This window comes from Petaurus breviceps, unplaced genomic scaffold, assembly GCF_028583685.1.
Source record: "Petaurus breviceps papuanus isolate PSGF00001 unplaced genomic scaffold, PetGlider_PUasm1.0 85674, whole genome shotgun sequence".
NCBI classification, from domain to species: Eukaryota; Metazoa; Chordata; class Mammalia; order Diprotodontia; family Petauridae; genus Petaurus; species Petaurus breviceps.
The window spans coordinates 5,027-16,369 of NW_027186727.1; the positions used below are offsets into that span (position 1 = coordinate 5,027).

General features: G+C 48.1%; 1 protein-coding gene across 1 annotated transcript; it reads right to left on the reverse strand.

Moving 5' to 3' along the window:
• Positions 1 to 696: 696 nt before the first annotated feature.
• LOC138176320 (receptor-transporting protein 3-like) lies at positions 697 to 11,010 on the reverse strand. Its single transcript, XM_069107124.1, has 5 exons — positions 10,381 to 11,010; positions 8,837 to 9,088; positions 7,375 to 7,464; positions 6,715 to 7,039; positions 697 to 1,377 (listed from the first exon to the last, which is right to left on the reverse strand). The coding sequence occupies exons 4-5, from the start codon at positions 6,867 to 6,869 to the stop codon at positions 864 to 866; spliced, it is 669 nt and encodes a 222-aa protein (XP_068963225.1). The 5' UTR covers positions 6,870 to 7,039; positions 7,375 to 7,464; positions 8,837 to 9,088; positions 10,381 to 11,010; the 3' UTR covers positions 697 to 863.
• Positions 11,011 to 11,343: the final 333 nt, after the last annotated feature.

Here is an 11,343-nt window from a genome sequence, read left to right on the forward strand (position 1 = left end):
TTATCTAATAGTAAAGAAAGAAAGGCTCCCAAAGCAAGTAATCCTTCCCATCTCCTGACCCCTGGACTAGCCTCCACAACCCATCCCCAGGGACCCATCCAAAGAAAGAGCAAAGCTGGAGACAGTCATTTGATAGGTTGGTTTCCTGGCATTATCAATGGTCCCTGAACAAGGCAGGGTCCATACAGCCCCTGTGAATGTGAAGATGAAAATTATTCTCATTCCTTGGGGGAGTAACCCACATAGCCACCAGGATCTTCCCAGGGGCTGCCTTCACATTTCCACCCCAGCCATTCTCTTCCCAAGCCTTCTCAGAGCAACTCTCCTAAGGGCAATGAGCAATTTGGGTACATGGTGCAATTCAGTCAAATTGAGGAACAAGGCTAGCTGGGCAAAGGAGAAGTTCATAGGAAGTGTGCTCGGACCCAGAAGACAAAAGGCCTTCTGGTGGCTTTCTGTCTCAGCTCAGCTCATTATTCTTACTAAGCTTTCTTGTTTCTGATTTCAGAAGGAGCCCAAGTCTGGTCAAAGACCTCTAAATGTCAGCATCCTGGGGAAAGACTCCAGCCACCTCATCTTTGTCAAGACAGGAGCCTGCTGGAGCCGGATCAAACAGGCTCCCTCCATTATTAAATTCTAAGAAAAAAAAAGGCAGATAAAAAGTCAAGGCTTGATTTATTGTTTGGCTAATTGCCAAGACTTAAGAAAATGGTGGAGAAATTTAATCATACAAATTAAACTTAATAGCATGTCCGGTTATGTGTGTATGTGTACATATGTGAATGTGTACATATGTATATGTATTTTGGAGAACCACTGGTTGTTAAATATTTTCCATCCCATACCACCAGATAAGGCTCTTTCTAAAGGAGCCCAGTGATGTGAAGACTCACCATCAGGACCACAAATATCATTACAACACAAAAGGAAAATAGCAGGAGAAGCTTCCTCTTTTTAAACGCAGGTTGCTGGTCTTGGGTGGAGTTATCGATGTTTCTGGTAAGGGCAGGATATGCATTTGAGACCTTGTTGTCTGACTGGCTCGAGCAAAAGATGCCCAGCAAACACGCCTCGCAATTCTCAGCGTCATGAGGCCCAGAGAGAAGGCCCTCCCTCAATGGGTCCTCTCGGGTGGCCCCTAGGTGCACACTTTCCCCGTAGCACCTCAGCAGAATCCGCACCACCAGACATCCCAGGACCCTCTCGATGCCTTCCTGGCTGAACTCGGGCTCCTCAAACAGGGCCGTGCTGCACTTTTGGCAACGCTGAGCAAAGACCCTCATCTTTACGTGGCCGTAGGATTTCTGCAGGCCCATCTGGAAAAGGATCACCACCTGGGCCGAGACCCAGCTGCGTCCACACAAGGAGCACTGAAACCTGAGGCAGGAGAGAGCAGAGTCATCCAGTCTGTCCAGAGCGGTCCCAGAGCCCAGCGGGGCTCAAAGGGCCCATCAGCAACGTCTAACTCTCCTCCTTCGTTCTACAGAGGACATCGATGGGATCCGGGAGTTGGAGAAAAGAAGTGGCACACTGTCCATGTCACCACGCTGCCCCTCAGCTTGAAGCACAAGGCTCCAGAACTAGCTAAACCCGCGGTGTGGATTCAGTCTAGGCTGCGGCTCAGTGCACAGAGCCCCGGGAGTCAGACAGACCTGGACTTGCAGCTGGACTCAGATATGGACTTACCTGCCTCAGTTTACTCGGGAGTAAAATGGGAATAATTGTGGCACCCACATCCTGGGGTAAGAGCTTCAGGGACATGACTTGGGAAGCTTTGTGGGGGTGAGATGGAAGAGAGAAGAGACATGAGAGCAATGAGGAGGGTGATGCTATGTCGCTCAGGGGAGAGGGGACAAGGGCACAGCCTTGGGCTATCTGCGTGGCAAGAAGGAAGTAAACACGAGAAGGTGGGAGAGGGTGAATTTACAAGACTCAGTAGCCACTTAAATTTCTTTCCTTCTTTCTTTCTTTCTTTCTTTCTTTCTTTCTTTTTTTTCTTTTTGGAGGGCAATCAGGGTTAAGTGACTTGCCCAAGCTCACATGGCCAGTTTTTGTGTTAAGTGTCTGAGGCCAGATTTGAACTCAAGTCCTCCTGACTTCAGAGCCGGTACTCTATTCACTGCACCATCTAGCCGCCCCCTCACTTAAATTTCGATACAAAGATAACAAGACCTGTGATAGGCCCCCACAGGGTTGTGGGGAAGAAAGACTAAAGGAACCCGTGTGCTCAGATGTAAACTACTACGTGGTATAGAAAGATTCCCAGTGCTTTACAAGAGGACAATTTGTGCAGACGTGCCCTCCTCTCTGGGTCTCCCCAGATCAACACAGCCCATGAGTGAGCCTGACTCTGCTATTTACTCACAAGTGTGATCTTGGGAAAGTCACGCTTTCCCTTCCTGGGACCCCGTCTCCTCACCAATAAATAAGGAGGTTGGGCCAGATGACTTATAATACCCCTGCCAGCTCCAAATCCATCATCCTCCAGTATTGGGTAAAGCCTTAGCAGGTAGACTCACCAAATTTGCCAATGGCCCAAAGCTTGGAGGGATGACTAACATGGCCTATGAGAGAGAGACAGACAGAGAGACAGAGACAGAGAGAGGGACAGAGATGGAGACAGAGAAAGCGACAGATACAGACAGAGAGGCAGAGAGACAAAGAGACAGAGACAGAAAGACAGAGAGAGAGACAGAGAGACCAAGAGACAGAGACAGACAGAGACAGACAGGGAGACAGAGAAATAGAGAAAGAGAGACACAGAGAGAGAGGGAGAGAGACAGAGAGAGGATCCAAAAACTCTTGACAGGTGATAGCACCAGGCTGAATCCATTAGGCTTGGATAGCCAACAGTTGTTCTGCAAAGGATCTGGGGGTCTTAGTGGACTGCAAGCCTGATAGTCAGCAGTGAGATATGGTGAACAAAAAAGCTCACACAATCTTGGGCTGTGCTAAGGGGCATAAGCAGGACCGATAATCCCACTGCACTCTGCCCTCCTCAGGCCTTATCTGGAGTACTAAGTTCAGGTCTAGACACAGTGATCTCGGGATATCAATCTCTCTGAACGATATGTAATTATAAAGAGCAAGCTCAGCTGGAACATTCAAATGTACCTTCCTCCTTCCTTGGCAGAGGCAGTGGCCTCCATGGAGCAGGACACTGACCAAGCTGGATCAGCCTTGGACGCGACAGTTAAATTCACTGGGCTGCGCCTCTTTTTGGTCCTGTCTTTTCTTATTCTTCTTATTATAGCTAGGTCCCTCCTTTCCCTTTCATAGCAAATTTCTGTCATCAGGGAAGGTGAGCAGTAGAAGTTTCTAAGTATAACACTAGATCCATTAATTAATAGATTGATACTGGAGCATCTCTGAGTTTCTAGAATAGGACGCAAGTATGAAAAAATCTTACTATTTTAATCTATATTTGTGGTCAAAGTATAATACAGGGATGATATCCTCATAAGGGACAGCGTCCACTAGAAGAAATAATAAGACAAAGACATCAAAGTTCCCTAATCAGATGGAATAGGAAATTTTGAGAAAGCAACAGCATTAGACAGTTTTCTATGATTGGCTTCCAAATGTAACATAAAAACTCAGTATGAGTATGTTAAGTTCTCAGAACTAAATTTAGGATTTTACATACAAGACTGCATTGATAATTGTAAAGAAAGTGAAATTGTTGTCCCATTTTAAAGTTGTTGTCTGATCATTTTTTTTAAAGCAATCGGGGTTAAGTAACTTGCTCAAGGTTACACAGCCAGTTATTTCTGGGTGTGGTGCTGAGTGTCTAAGCCTGGATTTGATCCCCAGGTCATCCCGACACTGGAGCCGGTGCTCTTACTCGCTGAGCCACCTGGCCGCCCCTGTCTGATCATTTTAAAAGAGAGAAGGGTTAATTTTACAAGCCAGACCCTCACGAATTTTTTTAGGATTCTTATATCAGGTTCAGGGTTTAGGTAAATATAAAAACAACAAGTTTGTATACTAAAAACTGAAATTATCTAAAGTCTCAGATGAATCATGGGTCCTAATTTGATGTTCCTCTTATTCTGTTATTAATAGGATTAGTTCCATAAGGCTTGAAGTGGTTTTCATCACATGAACCAATTATTAGAAAACCAAATTTAAGAGATTGAACTCAACTGTTTTAAGTCTTGTGGCTGGCAGATTTTAGAATTATCTAGGAACCACCACAAGTGATTTGGAACCAGAGAAGCAGAGCCCCCTTCAGAGCTGCCCTGAGATTGAGGCCTCTTCCAAAACATCCAAGAGAAGAAATTTCCAAGAATCAGATGACTCCATCCTGGACTCAAGACAAGATGAAATGATTAAGTGAATATTGGAAATGAGTTACCAGGATATAAGGAGGCTTGATGTTATTTAGTATCAGTGATCAGCATTGTATTATTGCTTTGGCCTTTTGTTTCATGGGTTATGTTTACTGGGTTGGGTTTTTTTACCATCCTGGGAACATGAGAATCTCTCTTCTCAAAATTAGCCCATTGTGAGTCTTCTAAGTAGTTTGATCTTATGTAATTCTGACTATGAATATATGAAAAACCTAGAGGTAACTGCCTCCCTCCCCCATGAATCAAAGGGGAGAACTGAGGGAATTAAATCAGAGAGTGGTGGTGGGAATTAAATAAACCCCACTGACTTCGTCTTGTGCCTCAGTTCTGGAGCTAATTCAATTCCTTCCTACTCGGGTCTAGTCTGATCTATGTCTTGGGGAAAAACTTTATTCAATGGTGGGGATTGCGATAAAACTTCATTGCATTGTTTGAACCTAGCCCAAGATGGATGGGAAGCTGGATCACCTTTCCCTGCTGCTTTGAGACCCCTACCTAAGGACCTCGGTTATGTTGACCAAAAACCCAATCAGATCCAAAGATTGGTGCAGGAAGTTTTCTCACATTTAGATATCTTAAGCAAATCATATGTCTTACCTGAAAACTGCCCCCATGGTGGTCAGTTTTCATGTCCATATTCCTTCAATTGAATATAGACACTCAGGGAGAGGAGGATGCCTCCTCTTCTGATTTCAGTGAATTGTACCTGTTCACTCTCCCCATCCCAACTTGGAAAGTCACTAACCTTTCCTTCCATTAGAAATCAGATGAATAATGAATAAAAATCTGTCTTCCCCGTATTTGAGGACCAGTGCCAAAGCTGAGGGGGCCTGGTCCCATGTGTTGGACAATTGGCACATTTTGCTTAATAAATTGATGTGCCCAGATGCTTGAACCTTTGTTCCTTCAGCTATTTCACTTTCACCCACCACAGTTCTAAGAGATATCTGTCTAAGGGGCGAAGAGGAAAGAGACACACAATGAAGGTCACCTAAAAACAAAATATCATCAATAAAAATTAGGAATGGGAATTGAACCCAAGAAATCATTCTTATGGCCAAGTCCTAGTTAGCATGACTACCCACTCCCTGGAATGGTCGCTTCCCTTCAAATCAGCATTACTCACTATAGGGGACTCCCAGAAGAAGAAACTCCCTCCACCATGCAGGTCAGCACCTCTGCAACTTTGAAATAGTTGCCTGGGGGGTGATAGAACATTGCCACAGAGCCAGGATGAGTCAAAAGCAGGGCTTGAACACAGAAACAGTATCAAGTAAAGTTAGCCTTAGAATTCACAGCTAGAACCCAAGCCTTCCCATCAGCTGCACTGAAAGGTTACCACCCTGGAGCCACTTTCACCAGTGCACAGAGCAGCACTGGTCTTGGCCACTTGACCCACAAACGTCCCAAGCTCCGCAGTGGCTAAGAGGGGACATTCATCCATCTGGGTTCTGCTTTCTGTGTCAGCCGCCCTTATAGGAAAACCTTATCCCGACCAGGTGAGGCCTTTAGGCTCCTTTGGACCAGGTGGAGAGCCTGGCAGTGTGACCTGGAAAGCCCTCCAGAGGCCACCCAGCCCAAACCTCTGCTCTTAGGTGGATACAGTGTTGTGGCTCTCTGGACCCTTTCAGGTTCAGTGAAAGGGTCACTCAGAGCCAGAGACCCTGAGCAACCAATCCTTGCCCTGAAGCCATAGTCTTATATGCTCAGGAAGGTGGAAGAATTCTCAAGGCAGAGAGGATCAAAACAGATAAGTGAGAAAAACTGCAGTGAAGAAGGATTTGGAGACTGATCAAAAAGAGCCCGGGGTCTCAGGAGCTCCCTGCCAAACTCTCAAAAACTTCTCCTTTTGCCCGAAAGGCCCAAATTTGGCCCCAAATCAATCTCCTTGGGGGCAAGATTAAACCCATCTGCCTCCTTCCACAACCTTGCACTCCAGTTCCTTACTTACAGCAGTCTGGACTGGTTTTGTGGGAATGTGGGGGCTAGCTCACCCCACATCCAGTTCCAGTAATGTCCTGCCTCACATTAGGTGGAAAGTATACAAATTACAAAATAGGAATTTGAGGCCTGATTCTTACTTGATGTGTGACCTTCAGCAAGCTCACCTCTCTGGGCCTTGGTTTCCTCACTGATAAAATGACTCAAAAAGTTTCTTGGATTTTCAGGTCCTGTGGTTGTATCTGCCCTCCCTGAGGGTCTGACCACTGTCTAGGAATCACAGCTCCATGGAGTTTGCTGTCTTCCTGATGACTCCCCATCCACTCTTCCCCAACACTCCCCCATTCTGTCCTAGACAAAGAACCCACAGGCAGAGCCCACGGGGGCCCCAGGAGTTCCCTGCCCAGGACTCTCCACTAACCTCGCAAGGCCTTTATGCTGGTATTGTCTCCACCCTGGAGGTAAGCTCTTGACCTCGAGGTTACTGTCCATCTCCAGGGTCCATCTGTGTTGAGGTTTCTTCTCTCTAATTATCTGTTGAAATGTCTGTTCCCATAGGTCCAAATTCTTGTTCATTCTTCTCTAACCGTCTTTTCTGGGTGTGATTGCAAAGCAGGTTTCTGTCCCAGAGGAGCCTCTGCAGGAGTCGGAAAAGGGGCTTTTGGCCCACAGAAGTCAGCGGCAAGGGGGCTGGGTGCACCAGGACTGGCTGCCATAAACACCAGAGATGCTTCCCTGTATAGGGCCTGTAGAGAGTCATAAACAATTTAAAATACCTGGTCTCCTCCCTCAAAGTTTAAAAATGAAACAGAAAAGATAAGCTAATTACTCCAGCCTTCCACCTGTGAGTCAAAGTTTAATGGGACTACAGGTCAGCTATGTGAGCTCATTCATGGTTCCGAAAGGGCCTGCTCTCACACTCCCTGGCTTGTTAAACTCCCACCATGGGGCCTTAATCTATGTCTAGGCTTTCCCCCAAAGGCGGAACCCAAGAAGTAGCCAGTGTATAATATGATGGCCACTCATAGAGTAACCAGAGGTGGGCCCATCCACTCGGAAATCTCTGTTTCGGATCTCTTACGTTCGAGATGCCTCTGGCACATCCACTTGGACATGTCCAAGAGACAGTTCAGGAAAAAGCCTGGGTGCAGAAGGGTAGATCTGGAGTCGCCTGCAGAGAGATGATAAATGGTTAAAGACACAGATCTGGAGAGAGAAGAGGGCCCAGGGCAGAGCCTGGGATGTACTCAGTCAGGGACAAGACATGGGTGATGATCCAGAAAGAGAAAACATCTGAGACCCAGAAGGGAGGGGGGAGAGAATAGAGCCCACTTCATGGGTCTTCACCACAACCCTGAAGGGTAGATGCTTTAGTGTCCCCATTTTTCAGTGGAGAAGATTGAGACAAACAGAAGTTAGGGGACTTGCCCAGAGACACTCAAGTAGGAAGTATCTGAGGCCAGATTTGAACTTAGGCCTTCCTGGTCTGGAGTCAGGAAGACTAATTTTCCTGAGTTCAAATCTGACCTCAGACAGTAGCTGTGTGACCCTGGGTAAGTCACTTAACTCCGTTTGCCTCAGTTTCCTCATCTGTAAAATGAGTTGGAGAAGAAAATGGCATCCTTGCCAAGAAAACGCCAACTGGGGTCATGAAGAGCCAGATGCTACTGAACAGGGATTCAACAAGAAGAAATTCCCGATTCCAGGCCCAGGACTCTATCTACCTCGACACCCAGCGGGCCCAACATGCAGGAGAGTAGGGTCACCAAAAAGTGTCCACTGTGGCAGAGAAGTGGAGGAGAAAAGATGGAGAAAAGGCCATCACATTTGGGGGAATTCGGAAACCTCTGGTAACTGGCCAGAGCGCCTTCAGAGGAGTGAGAAGACCAGAAGCCAGATCACAAAGGCAGGTGTCATAGCCACAATGTCATTTGAGCCTTGGAGCAGCCCAGTGAGGATGGGCAGGTGTAGCGGCAAGCACCCCAGTGTCCCCAGGGTTTGCAGCTACCACAGGTTCTTGGATCTGCTTTGTTAAAGGAAAGCAACTCAAAATGGGTTAACAAGCTTACTTTAATCAGTCAGACATATATCGTTTACCTTGTTCAGGAGAAAAGGTCAGCACCCCGAACCTCAAAGTATACAGGCATAATCATCAAGACAGAAACATCAAGTAGACAGATTTCCAAACTGTCCAACCACCACATCCATACCCAGTCAACATCTGGGTTTCCACATTCTGGGTTTTTCAAAGCCGGGGGACTCTCAACAACGGCTTCCCAGAATTCAGATCAAATCACAGAACACTTCTCAAAGTGAGTCCCAAAACAAAGCTACACATCAGGGCTTATATAGCCTTCTCCTGGCTCAGAGAATGTAACAACCTTATTGACCCACTGGCCAATCAAAAAGTATCTACTGAAAAACAAGCCTCCCTCCCCAGGCTTCTGGTGCACTTTAGCCTAGGGGCAGGGAAGATCTTTAAAATTTACATTTGCATTACAGCAGGGAAGACTTTACTGTCCCCATTTGGCAGGTAAGCATACCGAGGCCGAAGAGTCTGTGCTAATGCTTAACAAGCGGGGTTTTGGAGATGCAACCAGAATGCAAGCTTCTTGCCTCCTCCTCCAGGGTCTCTCAGTCACGTCTGGATTGCTCTATCCCAATGAGATGGCATCAACTCAAGTTTCTAGGCTCTCTGAAAATGCCCAGCCCCCTTGCCATCAGCAGGGGCACTCGCACCCCGAAGGTATGCAGCTAGGTTTTATTTCAGTATCAAATCAGGCTCCTGGGCTGCCCTAGGAAACAAAGCAGATGGTAGGTCAGGGGAAGGAGGAGGCCCGGGCCCAGACCCTGGAAAGAATGACCTTGCTCCTCCCCGACAGCAGACTGAGGTTCAGGACTCGGTCAGCCTTAATCCTGCCTCGAAGCAGCCATTGGGTTCAGGTGAGAAAGAGCTGAGCCGAGGGAGGGCAGCCAGGCAGGGGAAGGTGGCATGGGGCAAGTGAAAAAGCTCATGGAAAGGGAAGGTTTTCTAGTCTTTGAACTGTGAAAAAGTGGTGAGATTTTAAGTGGGAAAACAAACCAGTGAAGACCGAAAAGGCCCCTGGTCCTGCAAGGAAGCAGCGGCAGACACTGGCCCAGAGAATGTTCTACTGTGGCAAAAAGCCTTGACTCTGAGGCAAGGAGACGGGGATTCAAGTCCTGCTCAACCCTAAGCAGCCAATGTCAACTCTGAGACTTGAATTCCTCCTCCTCCTCCCCCTTTAAAGTTAAGGCAGTCCCTTCCAGCTCTACGTAATGATCCTGTTGCTTTAAACTTCATGGGCCTCAGTTTCCCCATCTGTCAAATGAAGGGTCTGGACCAGATGGCTGCCAAGGGTATGTTCAGCTCTAGAGATATGACCCCGTGATCTTGGGTCTGCTGGTCTCCACTCTGCCCATCAAAGGGCAGCTGTCAGACACATTCATAAAAAGGATTCTCATTATCAGTCATTAAACTCTGTCTGAGTACAAGGTTTCTCCCTGCTGAGTCAAAAGGAGAGAAACAAGCCCAAGCCTTCACCCTGGCATCCTTCTACCCTCATTCACAAGGCACCAGACAGAAACCCATGGAGAACTAAGGGGTGGAAAGAAGGTCTCCAGGAAAATTCTCTACTTTTGTCCTGGGGGAGAAGGAGAGGGGAAGAGAAGGGGGGCAGGAGAGAGAGAACGAAGATGGAGAGAGACAGAGACAGAGACAGAGGGAGGGATGGAAAGAGAGAGAGGGAGGGATGTAGAGAGAGAGAGGGAGAGAAGGAGAGAGAGAGAGAGGGAGAGAAGGAGAGAAGGAGAGAGAGAGGGAGGGAGGGAGAGAATGGGGAGAGGGAGACACAGAGAAAGAGATAGAGAGACAGAGACAGACAGACAGAGGCAGAGGATGGAGATAGAAAGGCAGAGACAGGGGGCTGAGCCTTACATGAAAGCCCAGAGTGAGGCGCAGGGGGCTAAACCAAGTGCCACCCAGGAGACTTGTCACCAGCCAGGAAACTAGACCAGATTTAGTCCTTGTTACATCATAGGATCATTATAGATAAGAGACGGAAAATACCTTGGAGCTGTCACTTTACAGAGGAGGAAACTGAGGCCCAGGACGTCACTCAGAGTCACAGGATCATCCTAGGTCTGGAAGGGACCTCAGAGGCTGCCTATGCCAACCCCCTCATTTTACAGGTAGGGAAACTGAGGCTCAGAGCCGGGAAGTGATGTGCCCACAGACACGCAGAAGACCAGAACCCCGGCCCCGGCCCTCCACAGCCCTCTGCTCTCACTCTCGTCACGGCTCCCAGCGAAGTTCACAACTCCCTAAGCCCTTTCAAGGCAGAGTTTCATTTTGGGATCATGAAAAGGGCAGCAGGCGAGATTCGCCCGATGACATTTTTCTGTTATTGTTGTTTCTTCTGGGCCCGGGGGACTTTCCCATCAGTATCTAGCGGAACCGAAACTGCTTCATCTCCTTTTCCATTCGCTCCTCACCCGAGTGCCACCCCCAGCCCCTCAGCCTCTCCTCTCTCGCTCTCATTTGCCATTCGTCCCCGCCGGCCCAGAGAGCGCTCGGCCTCCTCTTCCCAGCAGAGCAGAAGGCATTGGAAACTTTCTGAAGCTTCCCCTTCCCTCTCTCATGGGTACAGGAAACCATGTCGAAAGAGCCTCTGCTCTGGGTCATTAGGAAAGGAAGCAGGCCTCTGGCCATGAGCAACATCTGCCTTTCCTGCTTCCCCCTGGCAGCACAGGGAGGCAGCCTCTTACCCGCCTTCTCGGAGGCAGTCACATTCCAGCCACCCAGCAAGACCAGGAGGCGTTGCACAAGTCTGGCTGAGCTGCTCTGGCAAGAGATTCTGGCTCGGTGTCCCCCAAGGGTGACCCCGAGACAGGAATCATTTCTCCCACCTGAAGGCTTTCCACATCCCCCCCCCCCCAGGTTTTAGTACCATCTCCCTTCTTGAATTATCCAGGATGGACTCATCTGGGCACATTACATCTTGTCATCTCCAGCAGGGAAGCCTTGAGGGAA